Here is an 18,015-nt window from a genome sequence, read left to right on the forward strand (position 1 = left end):
AGGGAGAACACAACACCAGACCCTAGTGCCCCAGAAGGTGTCTGTCTGGTGCAGGAAAATCCCCCACCAGTGACTTTTCACCCCCTGCAAGCTAGCTAGCAGTGCTCCACTTGGCTCAGCCCCATCCCTTCGCTAGCACCACACCTGTGAGGGGAGAGGTGGAGGGCAAACACACACACATGGCCTGGCACTAGCCTCCCTAGATGTGTTCTGCCTGGGGTGGGAGAAAGACTGTACTGGGGTATTTTTGCTTCCCTGCAGTCCAGCTCATTAGGCTAGGATCAGCTCAGTCCTGCTCCCTCCGTGAGATGGGGCTGAGCTGATCCTTGCCTGGCTCACTGGGCTGCAGGGGAGCAAAAAGCTCCCAGTGGGGGCTTTCCCCCTGCACTGGGCAGATCCTGGCTGCGGGGGTGGGGGCTGGGTTGCTGTGTTCCCCCATTCTGCACCCCCCCACACCGGCAGCTGGGGCCTGGGAAGGGGGCAGGGCTGAACTGATGCTAGCCCTTCTGGCCTGACTGGGGGGCAACCCCCCTACTGCTGGAGCTTTCCTTCCCCTTGTCTTGTACAGATGGGTGCTAGAGGGGTCTTTCTGGGGGGTTCTTTCCCCGGCCCTCCATCCCACTGGGCTGATGAGTGCTGGCAGGGAGCAGAGGCTTTAGTGCCTTAGCTCTGTGATAGCTGAGAGAGGGACCAGCCCTGCTCTGCTAGAGCAGACAGCACAGCCCAGGGCTGAAAAGCATTCTGGGGTGCTGGAGGACTGCAATTTAACTTGAACTGGGAAGGGATCTGGGACAGAAGTTCCATAAACCCATTTAACCTAAATCAGTTAAGTCTGAATGACACATGATCTTAGCCTTTACAGGCCGAGAAGCAACATCCAGCCAGGTTTATCTTAAATTGGTTTTGGCCCTTTTGAATGCAGTTTACATGCACTGAACTTCTGTTATGTTAAAGGTTTAAACCAGTTTCAGCTCACTTGAACTAGTTTATGTGTAACTTCTGTCCCTAGCCCAAAAGACATTATTCTTTTATCATGTAAGTATCAATGAGCAAGAAACCATATTATGCAGTGAAGTGCCACACTGGAAACTGGGAAGAGTCAACCATTGTGGTCCAGAGGTCACCTAGACCTTTCCTTCTCAGGTGGCATGGATATCTTTACTGGTCCTATTATTAGGCATCTTTCTGTACTCTTGATACTTTGATTGAATACTGCTTAGCCCTGAGTTTGGCTTTCCAATGAAGTGACTTTCTTGGCCAAAAGGACAGGTTTGCCTTAGTCTCTATTTTAGAAAATATATTACAGAACAAAAAAAAGAGGTCCTTGTCCTAATCACAGGTTCTGGGTCTTCCAAACAGCAAGAGTATTCTCATATGTGCTAGTTTAATTACTGGTATTTAACTGCTTGACTCCATTGTCCAGCACAGAGAATTTCCATATTTTAATATTTTCTTTACAACTCCAGGTAAATATATATACAACAGTTAAGCAACAACTCCCATTAGAAACAACAAAATATAAGGCGCCACCTACAAAACATGAGGTGTCTGCACGCCCTACCAGAACATGCCATGCCATGCTGCAGGCTCTGGGTTCCCGGCCTCATGCCAGGGGTTGCAGACCTGAGCTGCCTCATGTAGCTCCCAGGGTCTGAGCTCCATGTACCATTGAGTACACTGGGTGACTGGAGACCTGAGCTACTCGCACAGCTCCCAGGGTCTCACTCCATGCACTGCACTGTGCACCAATTGGGGCTCAAGCTGTCTGCCGCTCCTGTCTGGCAAGAGGTGTCTTCAGGGGCTCTTCAGGGCACCAGCATCCACTTGCTGGGCTGCTCTTCCCCCGCCTCTTCTTAGCTCCGCTCTCTTCTCTGTCCCTCGACGCATCTACCTGCGTGTTGGGCACGCTGTTCTTTTATCCCCTCCGGAGGCTCCGCCCCCAGATTGTAAAGGAACCAATCAGGGTGAGGTGGAGCTGGTCTACAACCAGGTCCAGACTCTTCACCTCACCCTGGGTAGGGGCGGGCCAGCCCCTCCCCAAGTGTTACCTAGTTGGTGGGAACGGCCCACCAATCAGAATCAAGCTTCTCTGAGCCTGGCTCACAGGGCATTAGCCAACAAGCCTGCCACATAAGGAAGATATATAATAGCCCAATAGTAACTGGATAGGTAGGAATGCTTGAAAATGCAAACAGCAGCATTTTGGTGAATTGAGGCAATATACCTATCTCAGGGATTAAATAACCAATGAACAGAGGTTTTTTGGTACTGTAATTTTAAACATATTTACCTGTAATCTGCATAAGTCTTTCTTGGGATTGCAACCTCAGTTTGTTTGTTGGTCTTGTTGTTCTGAATTAGAATATTCATATATCAATTAACCCAAGATTTGTCAGAATGTTTGTACAATCGTGCCATGGCAGGACATCATTCCAGTTCAAATACAGGCCTGCTCCAAAGTGCATCAAAGTAAATGGGAGGGTTCCTATTAATTTCAGCTAGCTTTGTATCAGATGTTGTGCAGAATGGTCTTGGTCAACCTATTCACCATGACAACCATTCATCATCAACAAAATTTTTTTTACAAATTTCAAAGAAGCACACAATAATTATAAACAATAAAATATGTGCAATTTTGAATGACACTGACTTGAAGATGGAAAAATTGTGGCCAGATTCTGTTCTACTTATTGGGTGTCTAAATGGACTCAGGTACCCAAGTATGATTCTGTTCTACCTTGTGTAAGTCCTGAAATTTCATTAATGTATCTACTTTTATTATATATCATCATCTGAACCTTAAAACTGAGTCACAAAAAAACAGTTAGGAGCAGGAGGACTCAGCCCCATTGTATTAATTCTTTTTCAGGGACTGGTGCCAGGTGGAATAGAATTGCACTTAGATATCTAATCCTGTTTACATGTCTAGCCGTTACTGTCTTTTGCAGCTGACATTGTATCAGTTAATAGCAAGAAACATGATCCCATACTTTGTCACCCAACTAGCAGCAAGCAGACTGTAATGTAAAGGTGCTATAGAACACAGCCAAGCAGGGATGTAAGCAAATTAAGTATGATGTGGGGGCCGTGACAATCAAGGATTAAAATGAGTTTTCAAACTTGGCCAAGGAGCTGACAGAATTGCAGGAACGTTCTCTTTTAGGTATCAAGAGACTGTTGAAATGCTGGAGAGCTGTGAAAGTGCATTTTATTTTAGAAGGTTAAGAAATATCCATGCACCGATATGGGGCTTCATTACTGACTAAGAATATGAGCTGACAAGTGATAAAGATCTGTCTCTTCCTGAATGCTTTTTGTACTGTGTGCAGCTATATGACTGCTTTTCTCATGGCAATCAAAATGCATGATGCATCTCAGGCCACAGATGTATCTGAAGTCATGGAAAAGGTACAGAGCTTTCAAGTTGGAGAGCCATTTTGAAGAACAGGCTACAGGACAATTTTATCGGTTCCACCATAAATGAGAATTTGAAGACTTTTTTAACTATTCATCGAAGTGCATTTAATTCATATGCATTAAAGGTATACAAAAATGGAGAAATGGTTCCCCTTTGGTGCAAGTCCTTTGAAACACTTCTCAGTGCTTAGTCATCATGCTTAGTTCATATTTGAAGATCTGATGGATGTTGTCAAGGCTGCAAATAGAGAATCATTGCACAATGAATTTTGTGTACACCATGAAGTCATGTAAAAGCTCTAAGACAGTGCTCAAGCTCCAGCTCACAGACCAGACCTGGCCCACAGTGCTGTGTTGTCTGGCCTGCAGGACATCCCACAGTTCTGGAAATTTGGCAGCAAGAGAGTGGTGGTACTGTTCCTCTGCTGTTAAACCTCTGAACACCCTGGATCTGGCACCCAATTCCAGGATGCAGGGCAGGGATGGTACCAGGCCCTGGGACCCAGTCCCAGGGAAAGGGGGTGGTGCCAGGTCCCCAGGGCCCAGTCCCAATGTGTGGGGTAAAAAAGGGGTGGTGCCAGGCCCCAGAGCCCAATCTCGTCCACAGACAGGCCTATGCTACCTGCTTGGCCTATAGGGCCAAAAGGTTGAACACACTGCTCTAGGATGTTGAACAAATAGATCACAAGGGGCTGATTTCTTTTTCCAACTGCAAGTGTCTAGCTCTTCATACCATGGTAAAGCATGTGATACCTGTAGCTGTGAGCACCACTACAAATAAAAGACTATTCTGAATGAGAAAGTATGTATGGGCAGATGAGAGAAATAGGATGAAACTCTGACCTTGTCAAGAGGGAACTGTGTGTTCAAGTCAGCTTCAACAAATCATATAGTAAGTACCATGGATTTATCTTTGGAGGAAGGGATTTCCTTACAGCTACAAAGAGGCTTCAAGAGGAGGGTTGGAGAGAGGCTTGTGTAATTCCTAACCTGTGGCCTGGTGGTTAGCTCTCTGTGGGAGATGTATGTTCCACTGTCTTTTGGTTAAGGGAGCCTAGAACCTGTTCCCTTGCCAACAATTTGACTTGCACCATGGCCAAAAGGGACCTGTGGGTAGGGATTGACCATTGCATGAATATGAGCCAGCAGTGTGATGCTGTGGCCAGCAGGGCAAACAACATGCTGGCATGCATTAACCGTTGCATCTCGTGCAAAACTAAGGAAGTGATACTCCCGCTGTACTATGCACTGGTGAGACGTTGGAGTACTGCATCCAGTTCTGGGTGCCGCACTTCAACAAGGATGTGGAAAAACTTCAGAGTGTCCAGAGAAGAGCCATCCATATGATCAGGGACTTGCAGGAAAAGCCATATGAGAGGCTGAGGGACTTGGGCCTCTTCAGCCTACAGAAGAGAAGGCTGAGAGGGGAATTGGTAGCAGCCTACCGCTACATCAGGGGAGTACATCAAGAATTCAATGAACGGCTGTTCACCAGAGCACCCATGGGGAAGACTAGGAACAATGGATACAAACTCCTGGAAGGCCACTTCAGGCTCAATTCCAGAAAAAGCTCCTTCACAGTCAGGGTATCCAGATGGTGGAATAAACTCCCGCCAGTGGTGGTGCAGTCACCTATCCTGGAAATCTTTAAAAGGAGACTGGACAGTCACCTCACTGTGGTGACTTGGCCCCAGCTGTCTTTTCCTGCCCAAGTACAGGGGGCCTGGACCCAACGATCTTCAAGGTCCGTTCCAGGCCCTAACAATCTATGAATCTATGATGAGTACCCTAGCAATTAGTTTTTGGCCTAAAACAAAGGAGGACTTTCCTACTCGTATGGAGGGACACCTCCAACTGGTATGGTTGCAGGATAAACTACAATCTGAAACTTCCTAGGTGCTTCACTCTGAATGCCATTTAAGCATGTAAAGTGTAATAGGATTTTGCCATGCCATCCCTTTTGATCTCTAGGTACCCAGCATTGGCAAAATAGCTGCATCCTTTCTGGTCTGGAGCCTCAGAGTAGGATTTTCACTGCAAACAGTTTTATTGTTACCTCTAGTTGCCCCCAGGTGTTCAGTGGCAGGCTGTTTACCTAAAGTTACTGTATTGCCTTTCTGCTTCTTTTCCTTTTATGCTATACATAGTATTCTCACAGGAAAGTCTCCTAAGTCTCCTACAGCTATATAGTAATTTTTCCTCACTGGTCACATCACTCTCAGATCACTCTCAGAATTTATAGTTATCACGAATCAGTATTCTTAGATTATACCACAGCAACTCTGTGCTTGCTTAACACACATCTTGTACCCAAATAATGTGACTAATCACCTTCAAAATTGAAAGATATATATTTGTCCTTGTAGAACTATCTGCAAATATAGCAATAAAAGAGCGACTTCATCTCTCACATTACGAAGTTTGGCTGGATGGCCTCCACACTGATAGATTTGAGTTCTCTGCAATAAGAGGGAACCTATGAACTCATTTTTTCCTGGACAAGAATATCCCATTTTTTCCTCCCTGAAACTCCAAAGCTACTCAATCCATTTTCTTCCAAAAAATCAATTGAAATAAAGTCTGACAGGATAATCCCTCCATATCCATGGATCCCTTGAGGGGTGAGAGCAGGAATACATGTCATGCAAATAGGAACAGCTTTTACAAATTTCAACAGCAGGTCACATTTTTATCAATTCATAATCAGCAAAGCATATGCACACAGGTGTTTTCATTTATTTTCCCTGCCCCCTCGCATTAATTTATATTCATATACACAAATACATATATATGTACATGCATGTCTGTATGCATATATAAATGTATAAATGTGTATGTTCATATACTTCATGCATTATATATAACGTTAAAAAATGCTGCCCAGAAAAAAAAAATTACATGGGTTTGTCGCTGGAGAATGAAAACAGTTATGCTCCTTCTTATGGGACTTTTTAACTCCTAACAGTTATGACCTGCTAAGCAGCTGTCCACCACTTATACTTCCAGCACTTTTAATACAGTTTTATGTGTCCCTAATCCTGCATTCAGGTCTTTGTCTGTTCACATAGATTTCTGTTGAAGTCACTGGGCAGCTAGAAGTCTCAGCTGGTCCAGTCCAGACCAGGGACTTAGTGGTTAATTTTCCCACAAATATATTTTATGGGGAAAAAATGAAGGAGTCTACATGGTTAGGATTTGTGCAGTAAGTAAGAAAAAAGTGTTATAGATCAGTCTTGATACTGCTGAGCAGGTTAAAAGAACAAGTGGGCTTTTAGACTGTAAAAAGTCAAACACAGTTTGAAAGTCCTTCTTTTTCATCCTGTCTCATGAGGTTTGTTCCTTTCTACGCGCCATTAGTGGATATTGACTTAAATAGGACTAAACCTTTCTACTGTACACAAATAGCCTAAGTTTCATCCAGATTGCTGAATCTTTTTTCATTCCAGGCAGTAGTCCCTCTCCTGAGTATTAGAACATTTTGTAACGATAATGGGGTGGGGAAGTAACCTCATCCATTATATGGTAATGGAGGTCCAAGGTTATCTTTTATACCCATTACAGTTTAACAGAAGCAGTGAATAGATATGTTACAGATATAAATTGAAGTCAGGCAATGAGAAGCAGTGTTTTTATCCCTATTAGCCTGACATTCCTAAATGCACTTTAAGATCACTTTTAGTGAAGGAGTAGTGTGACATTTGTCCCATAGAACTGGAAATTATGATCCCTTCTAGGAGTGGATGAAAGACAACATATTTATAAATAAGAAAAACAATATATAAGTAAACTCACATATTTGTATGTATATGTAACATCTACTCAAACTGATTAACCTGTCTAATATGTGGGATATGTATGTTGTAAAGGTTTTAACATCAATTTCTGATTTCAGCTTTAGAGTAGACCATCCAAGTCATCCCCCAGAAAGGGGTGTTTAAATGTTTGTCAGATAACATCTGTATCTTTATCTTCGTCTTTCACATTTTTACAGAAAAAGCAGCTGAAGGAAGTTTGAGTTTTTAAATACTCATTTCATTTCCCTCCACTTATAATGTTAAGAATATATATGTATTATATTTCTATCTGTAAAGAATGAGTGTTCATAAATACTTCAGTGTAATTTCTACAGATATGAACTCTAACAGTAAAGTGTTAAGCCTTTTAAGCCATTGACACTGAATTTTTTTTTGTGTTTGCACAGTGAAAAGCATATTAGGTGTGCTCTTGGAAATAGAAAATAATTATTATTTTGTAACAGTGGCATGGAGAAGTGTAAGTGCTGGGAAAACACAAGTTAAGTTCCCATCTTGCTTTCCTTTGAATGCAGATCTGTTGATTGTAATGTGAATTTTATATATAAGTGGTCTGAATATACAGGGTGCATCTACATGAGACGCTTAATGTGCAGAAGCCTAATAAAGCTGTGCAGTAGCGTGCTGGGCAAAAACCATGTTAATTTGCTACTGTGCAGTAGTATTAGGCTGCTGCACAATAAGCATCACTAAAAACTCATGCACCAGTGCTACTGCACAGTAGCGCAAGTTACTTTGTGTTTAGTTAGTACTTCATTAAGTGAGTACTAAATTAAATGCACAGAAACTACTGTGCATTAATGAATATAGAGACATACCCATAGGGCTCTAATAGAGTAATCATTATCATTACTAATACCTACCTCTTTGTCTTGTGTTGTACATGATGCCAGCTTTACTTCTATTTCCACATTGTTCTTGTTTCACTTCTTTAGTCTCAGATTTTAGAACTCAAAGGGTGCATTTACACATCACTCTATGTCACTATACAACATGTTATGGCAACGTAGTGATCATGTGAATCTACACGTGACTGACAACTACTTCACTGTAGTGGTGCACTCCCCTGTTTGCCAGTACATCAAAGTAACAGCGAAAACTAACTGCCTGCCTCATGCATAAAACAGTACAGGCAGTTGCTAAAGCATGGTGCACTACCTTTAGGAAGCACTAAAGCATGGCACAGTAGCAGCGTCGCCATCAGGGATGTGTAAGCACGTCCAAAGTCTTGGATATTATGGGCTTAATCCAGTCAGCTGAACTGTGATCTTATTCTGCCTGGCTCAAGTCACCAATGCACAGTTAATGCAAGAGGTGGCTGGGTCCTCCTCCTCTTTTACTGCTTTTTGTGACTTAGTCTTGAGGCTAAGATAATGGTGTGTTAAATGTGGGTGCATTAACATATTTCAGGGAGTTGAACAGGATGGAATCCAATTACTCTTAGGATCCTACATACACTTAGGCATCTGGACCTATGTTCAGTACAAGAACTTTAGAACCAAACAAGGAGATAGTTATCATAGGAAGTTGAGAGAGAAGAAGAATTAATATTGGACAAGAGATAGAAGGAAGGATCAAGTGAGAAGGATATGTGGGAGGCATTTGTCAGTAAAGCTGCCTGGAAAATGATATTTCTATCCCATGGGGGAAAAATATTTTTTAACGATGATCCCAAATCAGGACAAAAGTTCAGAATTTTGGAGGACTGAAATTCTTGCCAACACAAAACATGTTCCTCAAAGCTCCTTGGTCTGCCTGGCTCCGTGTCTGTTCACCAAATGGGATGCAGGGCTTCAAACTACCCAATCTTCCACTAACCAGTCAAACAGCCATGTTGCCTGGATGCCTGGGTAGGTAACAGTTGCCTGGCCAGAGAGTTGACTGCCTAGGAAAAACCAGTCATCCAAGGAACATAGTAGTCTCCAGACTTGGGGAGTTGGTGGCCACCGAACCTGGCAGTCTAACAGGTAGACAACCAGTTGGGAAGCTGGTCAGTTGGTAGTTCTGCTCATCGGCAGAACTGAATAGTCCTGGGATCTGGACAGCCAGCTGGCTTCTATGATGTAGAAGTGCATTGTGGTCAGGCTTGACAGACTACCTGGGCTGTAAGAAAGTGGACATCCGGCTTAAGGAGCCTGGCAGCCCACCATCAGGCAAACGGGCTAGTCAGGAAGTCAAACAAGCTAGCTGGGAGCTGTGTGGCCTGCCTCTCCCTCACTAGGTAGGCAGGTGCCAGGGACTGTTCACCTAGGGAAACAGGCTGCATCAGAGCCTGGTAGCCTTCCAGGCAAGCTATGGGGAACTGGAGGAACCTAGGAGCAAGGCAGTCCAGCAGGCTACCAGGAGGATTGGCAGAGGGGCAGGGAGTGTGGGAGTCTAATGTGCTGTCAGGTGGTTTCAGACAAAACTTTCAATGGAATTGTGTCTGGTCAGCATCTTCTAGTACAAGCATTTTCTGCTGAAAAACATTCACCCAGATCTACTTAATAAAGTTCTTTGAGTGTTGTGCATCATAGACAACATTCAGATAAAGACTTTTAGAATGAATATTGGAATTGAAAGCAAGAACTCTTACCCCATTCCCACTCTAGGAACATCAGCATTTTACAATTAGCCTTTTTTTCTCTAGAGACCATACATCTAATTTGGCTTTTCTTTTAAAAAACTCAGCAAATTATCAGCTTCCTTCGACAACCTGGATACTATTCAACCTTAGTAAACCCTACAGGAAATGTGCTATATGCCCATTATTTCTGCTGTCCATAATTTCTGACTTCACTTTTTCTTGCAGTAGTTTATTCCTTAGTTTCTGATTTCTTAGATTACTTTTTTGTATTGTCTGATTTCTCTATCATGTTTTCACTTTTGTTGCCAAGTTAAGTCGGTTGCATCCATATTTGGTTTTTTTTTAAAAAAGAAAAGAAGACAACAACAAAAATAGTCCAAAATTATTGCAAGTTTTAATGGAGTTAGTCTCAATTCAACAGTTCCTTCTTTGTCATCCAAGCAAACGAGTACATGCTTAACTGCTACACTGAAATCAGTGGGAATTTTACCAATGTTGTCAATGAGTACAAGATCAAACCCTTTCTGACTAGGGTTAAATAGACTCACATGCTTGTCAAGATCTGGTTTATTACACCAAACTATGATTAGAAATTGTTAGGTTTTTGCAATCATGTGTTCAGTAACTACCTTTTCTGTACTCTCCCTGGGATGTCCAGAAATGCAGAACTGTAGGTTATGTCTACATCAGCATCATTGTCATTTCCTTTATTTCAGCACAGAAAAATAACAATAATGTTTGGATTTAAAAACATATGCTTTGTCTTGCTTCTATATTTGGTGAAAACCTAGCTTCTATGTAAGGACAAGCCTATGTATCAACTGTATGTGATATCTATTTCCTTTTTTTCTCCAACTGTTTTCAGAGCCAAATTTTGTCTCATCCTATGACATTGGGAACTTCACCTACTTCTTCTTTCGAGAGAATGCAGTGGAGCATGACTGTGGGAAAACTGTGTTCTCTCGGGCTGCTCGGGTCTGCAAGAATGATATTGGTGGCAGATTTTTGCTGGAGGATACTTGGACCACTTTTATGAAAGCTCGTCTGAACTGCTCGCGCCCTGGAGAAATTCCATTTTACTACAATGAGCTACAAAGTACTTTCTTCTTGCCAGAATTGGACTTGATCTACGGAATTTTTACCACTAATGTGTATGTAAATTGCATTGTATTTTACAAATGAAACATTTTTAAAATGTCTACATGCACACACGCGCACACACACACACACACACACACACACACACTGCAATATAATAATGTGGAATGTGTGTGTGTGTATGTGTGTGTGTGTGTGTGTGTGTGTGTGTGTGTGTGTGTGTGTAAAGGGTCCAAAGATGCCCTGTTCTTGTGTTAATGGACTGGATAGAGAGTAAAGAGATTACAAAAATAACCAAAGTGCTTCAAACCAGTGACCCATCTGAAGGTGCCCTACCTTCAGCAAAGAATGAGCAGGGTCAGATGCTTCAGATGTGAACTTCTGTGGAGTGTACTCTCAACAGAGGCAAGCTTTGTCCTTAAGGGCCCCTCTATATATGCAGGTAAATGTGTAATGGGATCTAATCAGAATCCACACAGTTGCAACTCTGGTTATGCCATGTGTGCATGGCAGAAGGTGTGATTGTGGGATTGCAAATCAGATCTCAACATCCCATTGATCCCAGGCTCCACCTGCACTGGCAAGAAGCAAGTTCCCATTGCTAGGAGGCTCCTCAGCTGACGGGGCTCTCAGGCATGGGGGTGCTCCACACATCCTTGTTGCTGGGAGACCACAGCTGCTGCAATCTTCTAGTTCCAGGGGTGCACCATATACCCTCATGGTTGGGAGACCATAGCTGGCAGACCCACATACTGCCGCAGCTGGGAGATCCTCATGGCTGGGAGATGAGCTGCTACAATCTCTCAGCTTTAACCGCTCACCCCCACAGCTGGGAGATTGCAGCAGCTGGTCTCCCAGCCACAGGGGTGCATGGGGTACCCCCATGGCTAGGATTGTGCAGCAGCTGGTCTCCTAGCTGTGGGGATATGTGGGTCTCCCAGCTGTAGTCTCTGAGCCATGGGGTATACCTCCACAGTTGAAAGATAACAGCAGCTGCGGTCTCCCAGAACAGGAATGTGTGGGGCACTCTGGGGCTAGGAGCCCTGTCAGCTGATTGGACTCCCAGGATATATGCTCCCATGGTTGGGAGCCAGCATCAGCTCAAAGCTCCCAGGCTTCAGAGTGCACATGGGTCCCCACAGCTGGGAGCTCTGATCAGTTGATAGGATTCCCACCCATGGGGGCGCAAGACAGCTATAAAGTTATTACACAGTTTCCAGCAATAACTTTATAGCTGATTGGATATTTTTAAAGCACCATAGTTAATTTGCATGTGTAGCCAGTCTAAATTAATTGTACAATTAACCAGGTAATTGCATAATCAGTGTACCATATAGAGGGGCCTAAGATTTGCATTGCCATCTTGCTGTAGTAAGGAAAATATCACCTGTTTTGTGGAGCTTGGCAAGGGGAAAGGTCAAAAGGGGAAGAAGATATTTTTAGTGGAATGCAACATTAAATGTAGCTATAGAAAAACGTTTTAGTTATTGGCTCATTTTTGAGCATAACAAGATCATTGCTCATTTTGCTAAAAAGTGCTGTTATCTTTGATTTTAGCAGCATTGGAATCTGGTATAAGATATTCCAAACTATCTTGCAGCCAGTTTTGATATTTGTTTGAGTCCCAGAAAGAAATCTTAATCAAATCTAAAGTTCCATTATTATATTAAAAAAAATAAAAATGTAATTGTTAACATTGGCAAATAATTTTAAAAAAGAATCTCAAACAAATGTCAAGACCTTATCACTATTAAAAAAATGTTATTCCATTTCCGACAGTTGAGAAACGAACTTGCTAACATGTCACAAATAAAGTAGTTCAGAATTATTGTTTAAGTGCCTTGAAAGAGTTTTGGCACCTTACTGTTGTTGGGAGCTTGCGCGCAGCAGCCTGCTTCAGTATGTGGGACACCAGCAGACCCGGGCACAGGCATGAGCAAACCGGGCAGCTGCACAGGGCCTGGACAAAAAGGGGGCCCAAAAATGAAAAAAAAATTACAGTTGCAAAAGAAAGTTTTAATATTGTGCATATACAGGGCTGGCAATGTTATCAATAGAGAGCAAACTGTTTAAAGACATTGAAACCAAAGATGTGATAAAGATTTTTGCGAAAAAAAAAATCATTATCTCTGGCAAAGAGGGGACCCGATACTAAAAGTTTGCACAGGACTGCCAGGAGTCTAGGTATGGCACTGGGCACTACTGTGAAATGTCAGGAGAGTTGAGCTGTTTTCCCAGTTCTACACTCATTTGCTGTGTGGTTATGGCATAAGTCATTTTCAGCCAGGTTTTTAAAAGTATTTAGATACCTAAAAATGGAGATAGATGCACCTATCTGTATCTTTAAGTGCTCAAATGCCTTTAAAAATCTGGCATTTTGCTTCTCTATCTCTCAGATTTTCCAACTATAATACAGGGACAATATTTTTTTATACTTTTTTGTGTGTGTTTTGAGCTAAAGGTAGTATATATGAGCAAGGGCTCCATTCTACAGAGACTTAGGAATGTCAACACTCAGCATTTAATTCTAGCAGTCAAACCCAAGTTGTGTACCTGAGTTTCCTATGCAGTGATTGGAGAGTTAGGCATCAAGAGATACTATTCGTAACACTCAGAAGCCTGAGACAGCCAGTCAGACAGAAAATGCTGAAGAAAAGGGCTGTGTCTAAAATCCCATCTTTCAGTAGAGCTTATGCACCTATATCCCCAAACCTGAATTAGACATTTGTGTGAGACTGGAATTCACAGCCTAGAGCCCTCTCTTGATAAAGGCACCTTTGCTATACCTTTGTCCCTCTTTTTTATTTTAAAACAGCTGAAAGAGACCTCACCTTTTTAGATGCCATATTTATTCACCTATCCTTTCCCCAAAATCATCCATCTAAAACTGATTTTCATATTAGGATGAGACAGGGGAACACTGAAGGGCAGGAGGCCAGCCAGAACTGAAGCCTCCAACCTCATGGAGCAGGGGCAGACTCCCATCCTCAGCATCACTCCGATTCCCGTGCTCCAGGACTGCCAGCTATTGGTTTAACCCTCTAACAGCAGCTGTCAAATTGGCAGTAGATGGTTGGCTGAACAACAGTGGGAGACGAAGGGGAAGTGATGCTGAGTATTAGGCTGTACCTCTGCTCCATGCCACTGGAGGGTTCAGCCTTGGCTGAGCTGGGGGCATGGCAGGCAAGACTGGAAAAATCTATTTTTTTCTTCACTCTGCCATTCCAAAACATGGCACGTGACTTTTTCAGGGGTGTGCAGTATACACGTAAGTGTAATAGCCTAGTTGTTACAACTTCCACCATTTCCTTGTAGACCCAAATTCAGTGCCTGCATGAGCATCTAACCTCTAGTGTGGCCAAGCCAGGCTGGCATAGGAGCATTTTGCCACCATCTGGTTAAAACTTTACAACCAAGAAGGGTAGGTTTGTGGGATGAGAGATGCAGCAAACAGGTGGGAGCCTATCTCTAGCCCAGTAATGAAGGCCGTTTCCTGCCAGCCTCTCCCAGGTGCTGCTCATGCATTTTTTCTAATGACTCTTTAATGAGTTTTGGGAGCAGAGACCAGAACTCAAGATTCCCCACTGCTTGAGCTGCTCCTTGGGCTCCCTCTTGCTTGCTTTCCTCTTAGGTCCATAAGACTTGCATTTCTGACTATGGAGAATACCCCAGCCCAGGCCAACCTGGTGGTCAGGGCACTCTTCTGAGAGCAGGGAGGTGGAAGGTATAAGCTTGAGCTGTCTCAGGTACAGGAGGCGTGTAATCCAAATCTCCTATGTCCTGGAGTAGTGCTCTAAATAGCTGGTCATTTATATAAGGTGGCCAGGCCCTCAACTCCCCCCATGTCTGAGAGAAAGTTGCTGTGATTTGCAGTAAACTGAGGACTGTCTACATGTGTTAGATATGCTCAGAGCATGTTTCAGACTCTCAGGACATGAACACTGGGATGACAAGTTTGTGAAGCTTAGTAACCAAGATGCTCAGCTCAGCCAGGATAGTGGTAACTCTGCACATGCACAGTAGGAGAACATTAGGTATCTGAGGAGCTCTGCTGGTGAAAACTGAGATGCTTATGGACTCTCAGGTGCCTGAACACATAGGCATAGGGTAACTATCTTTTCAAAGTGCAACAGCAGGACGCATGCCATTTACAAAAGAAATGGGGGGAAGGGACAGTATTATACCACTGGCACTGCCTGTAGGAGCTCTACAACAAGAAGTGAGTGTGGTGAGGTGGTGACATAGGGCACCAATGGGGACAGCTGGAGGAGTGAGGAGGCTTGAGGACAGCTGGCTGCCCTCCCTCCCCAGCCCTGCACATGTGCATATGGTAGGAGCAGGGGCAAGCACCACTTTCCCTTGAGGGGAGGGCATTCTGAAGGTGGGTTCATGCTTTTGGAGCATGTTGGGGGCAGAACCTCAGACTTTGTGATGTCTCTGAATGACACGTGCAACCAGGGGGACAGAGCCCTTGAGGTTGGGGGAAGGGGAGAGAAGGGAGAGGGAGTGACATGGGAACTGTGCTGAGAGGAACCTGGGACAAATGCTGTCCTGGAGTCATTCCATCTGGGACCAGGACTTGGTGTTTACATTTTGGGACTATCCCACCCAATTGGGGATGGGTGGTCACCCTACTTAGGCAGGGTTTTGGGGACTGGATCCTTGGACTTAGGGTTCTAAATTCCTCTAAAATTTCACTATCTAAGATTTGGTTTGGTTTTTATCTGGTTCTGAGAGTTGCTTTTTTAAAATAATAATCTGGGGGCTGGGAGTGTTCAGTAGGGACAAGATGGATGAATTTTTCCTTTTAAATGACTAGTTTCTGAATCTGTCTCTTTGTTTCACTAACTGCTACCAGTTGCCACAGACATTTCTTTCATAGCGGATGTTCTATGGCAGGGTTCCACACATCACTACATGATAGCTCCACATAGCCTTTAAGGCATCAATACTCCTCTTCCATGGGGAAAAGAAACCCACAAGAGAGGAATACTATTCGAAAATCATCATAAGGATCCTCTTATGAACTTGGAGCCCATTCTCCCTCACCCCCAGATCAGAAGAGTTTGCCATTTCATAGAGTGGTAAAGTGGCATGATCTACAAATTATATATTTTCTGAAGATCTGGAAGGGGAGAATTAGAAATGACTCCACCCCTGGGGTCACCTTTTCCCCATGAAAGCAGGCTTTGTTTAAAGTTGCTGCTTCTGGTGGCTGCATAGGATGCTGTGTCCCAGGATAACCAAAGTTGCACGTAGAACCTCGTCAGGTCATTATAGACTTTTTTTGCTTAAGAATTTTTTTTCTCTGAAAAATGTCAGTGAAAAATACCAATATATTGTTTATCTACTCATGCAATTTGTTTGCAAAATATTGGGGTTTTACACTGAATAACTCCACAGCTGCATTTCCCCGCCAGAGCTCTTACCTATTGGGCAGTGGTTGTTGGCCATCTTGTCCCTATATCACCCAAAGAACTTCAAACCTGCAATCTACCTATGGAAGAATTAAGTGCTTTACTAGAGAGTGTCCAGAATGCACTTATTTCCATCAGTGTAAATGGAGGAGCACATTGTGTCCTACTGGGCTGCACTCAGCATTCCTTAAAAATACAGTGATTTTTGCCTGAATTATCTGGAAAATTGGCCCCAGTGGTTGTTTAAAAGTACTGTAAAACACTTGATGTGGAAAAAGTTAAATGTTTCTCTTTGTAAAAACTGAGACTCATAGCAAATTCCTCCCCCTTTGTTTGCTGTGACCACTGACTCCAGTACCACTGCAGGTCTACAAAGGGGACAATTTTATTTCTTTCATACAATCGCAATCACAGTGCTATTGCAAATATTACGAGTGAGTTGCCTGTTATGGCACTTTATGTCAACAAGTTTTTATCACATTTGAGACTAATTGTTTCTGCACATGGTCATAATATAAAATTTCCTTTCATGCACTAGGTTTTGGGTTTTTGCCATAACATGGACAAATAGAAGGAAGCAAAGTGCTCTTTTGTCAGGGTAGTTTGATGTTTGTTTTGTTGTTGGCAGATTGGATCCCCAGGGATTATTTTCTTTTCCCTGTAAGTTTGTAAAATATCAATTTGAAGCTTCTACAGTAGATTTTGCTTTCCAAGACCTTATTTAAACAGCAGAGTATTATGAAGAGATAATGCTATGTGGATCAGTTGTCAGCAGTTTTGCCCACAGTGAAAGTTTGTGGAACTGTCTGCCAGCTTCATTATCTATCCATTTATCTAACATTGTGAAAAGGGACAGCTCAGGAGTTTAATCCCGGGAGTTATGTGCATTGTTAGGAGAGCAATTCCAGACCTTAATTTACTGTTAGCTGTTGAACATTCTATTTGTTTTGCTCCTGTTAAAGGCATTTTTACAGATATTTTATAAATCCCAAGTGCTGCACTTTTTTTAGAGGTAATTTTAGTTATGTCTTCATGTCATGGCCAAATAGTAATTTACTATTGAGTCCTATATTAGAAATTCTGATAGTCACGATACTCAGAATTATGTTCTCACAATATAAACTTAGTACACTGCAGATATGGTATATTTCAATAGCAGTAGAGGAGATTGGAACAATTTGCCTGACTAGTGCTTAATTATTTAAGTGTGTAAGCTTACATAGTGTTAAGTTAAAATTACCTGGTCATTTATTTCCTTCTGCTAGTCATCTGGCACTTGTGAGGCATGTTGGGAATGCCACATATTGTCATTTGGGCTAGGGACAGAAATTGCACATAGACTGGTATAAGTGATTGAAGTCAGTTCAAATCTGTAACACAACGGAAGTTTGGTGCACGTAAAAGCTAGGGACAGGCATTCAAAAAGCCTGAGCCTGAGCTGATTCAATCTTCTCAGGTTAGTCTAACCTGGCTAGGTTGAACCAGTTTGCACAGACAGACATTCTTTCTGGACTGAGGAAATGCCAGCACATGCCTGCAGTGCTTTAGGCTAAAAGCTGGGGGGCACTAGATTATCCCTCTCTTTCATTCCACGGTGCTGAGCTGGGGGGGAGGGGGCAGGGGAGGGGAATAGCCAGGCCCCAGTAGGATGCTCTGATTAGACAAGTGTGTAAACCCCCACCCTGCCTGCACTGTCCCAGGCTTT

General features: G+C 43.1%; 1 protein-coding gene across 7 annotated transcripts in view; it reads left to right on the top strand.

Annotated features, from left to right (window-relative positions):
- Positions 1–18,015, top strand: part of SEMA5A (semaphorin 5A) — a 612,665-nt gene that overhangs the window by 381,452 nt on the left and 213,198 nt on the right. For all 7 annotated transcript variants that reach the window (XM_090039133.1, XM_090039134.1, XM_090039136.1 and 4 more), the window contains one exon: positions 10,661–10,946. In XM_090039133.1, coding sequence (XP_089895259.1) covers positions 10,661–10,946 — 286 coding nt within the window. The remainder of the gene's footprint in view (positions 1–10,660; positions 10,947–18,015) is intronic.

The sequence above is a fragment of the Crocodylus siamensis genome, chromosome 3 (genome assembly GCF_052110815.1).
Source record: "Crocodylus siamensis isolate JL-2025a chromosome 3, ASM5211081v1, whole genome shotgun sequence".
Taxonomy (NCBI): Eukaryota; Metazoa; Chordata; order Crocodylia; family Crocodylidae; genus Crocodylus; species Crocodylus siamensis.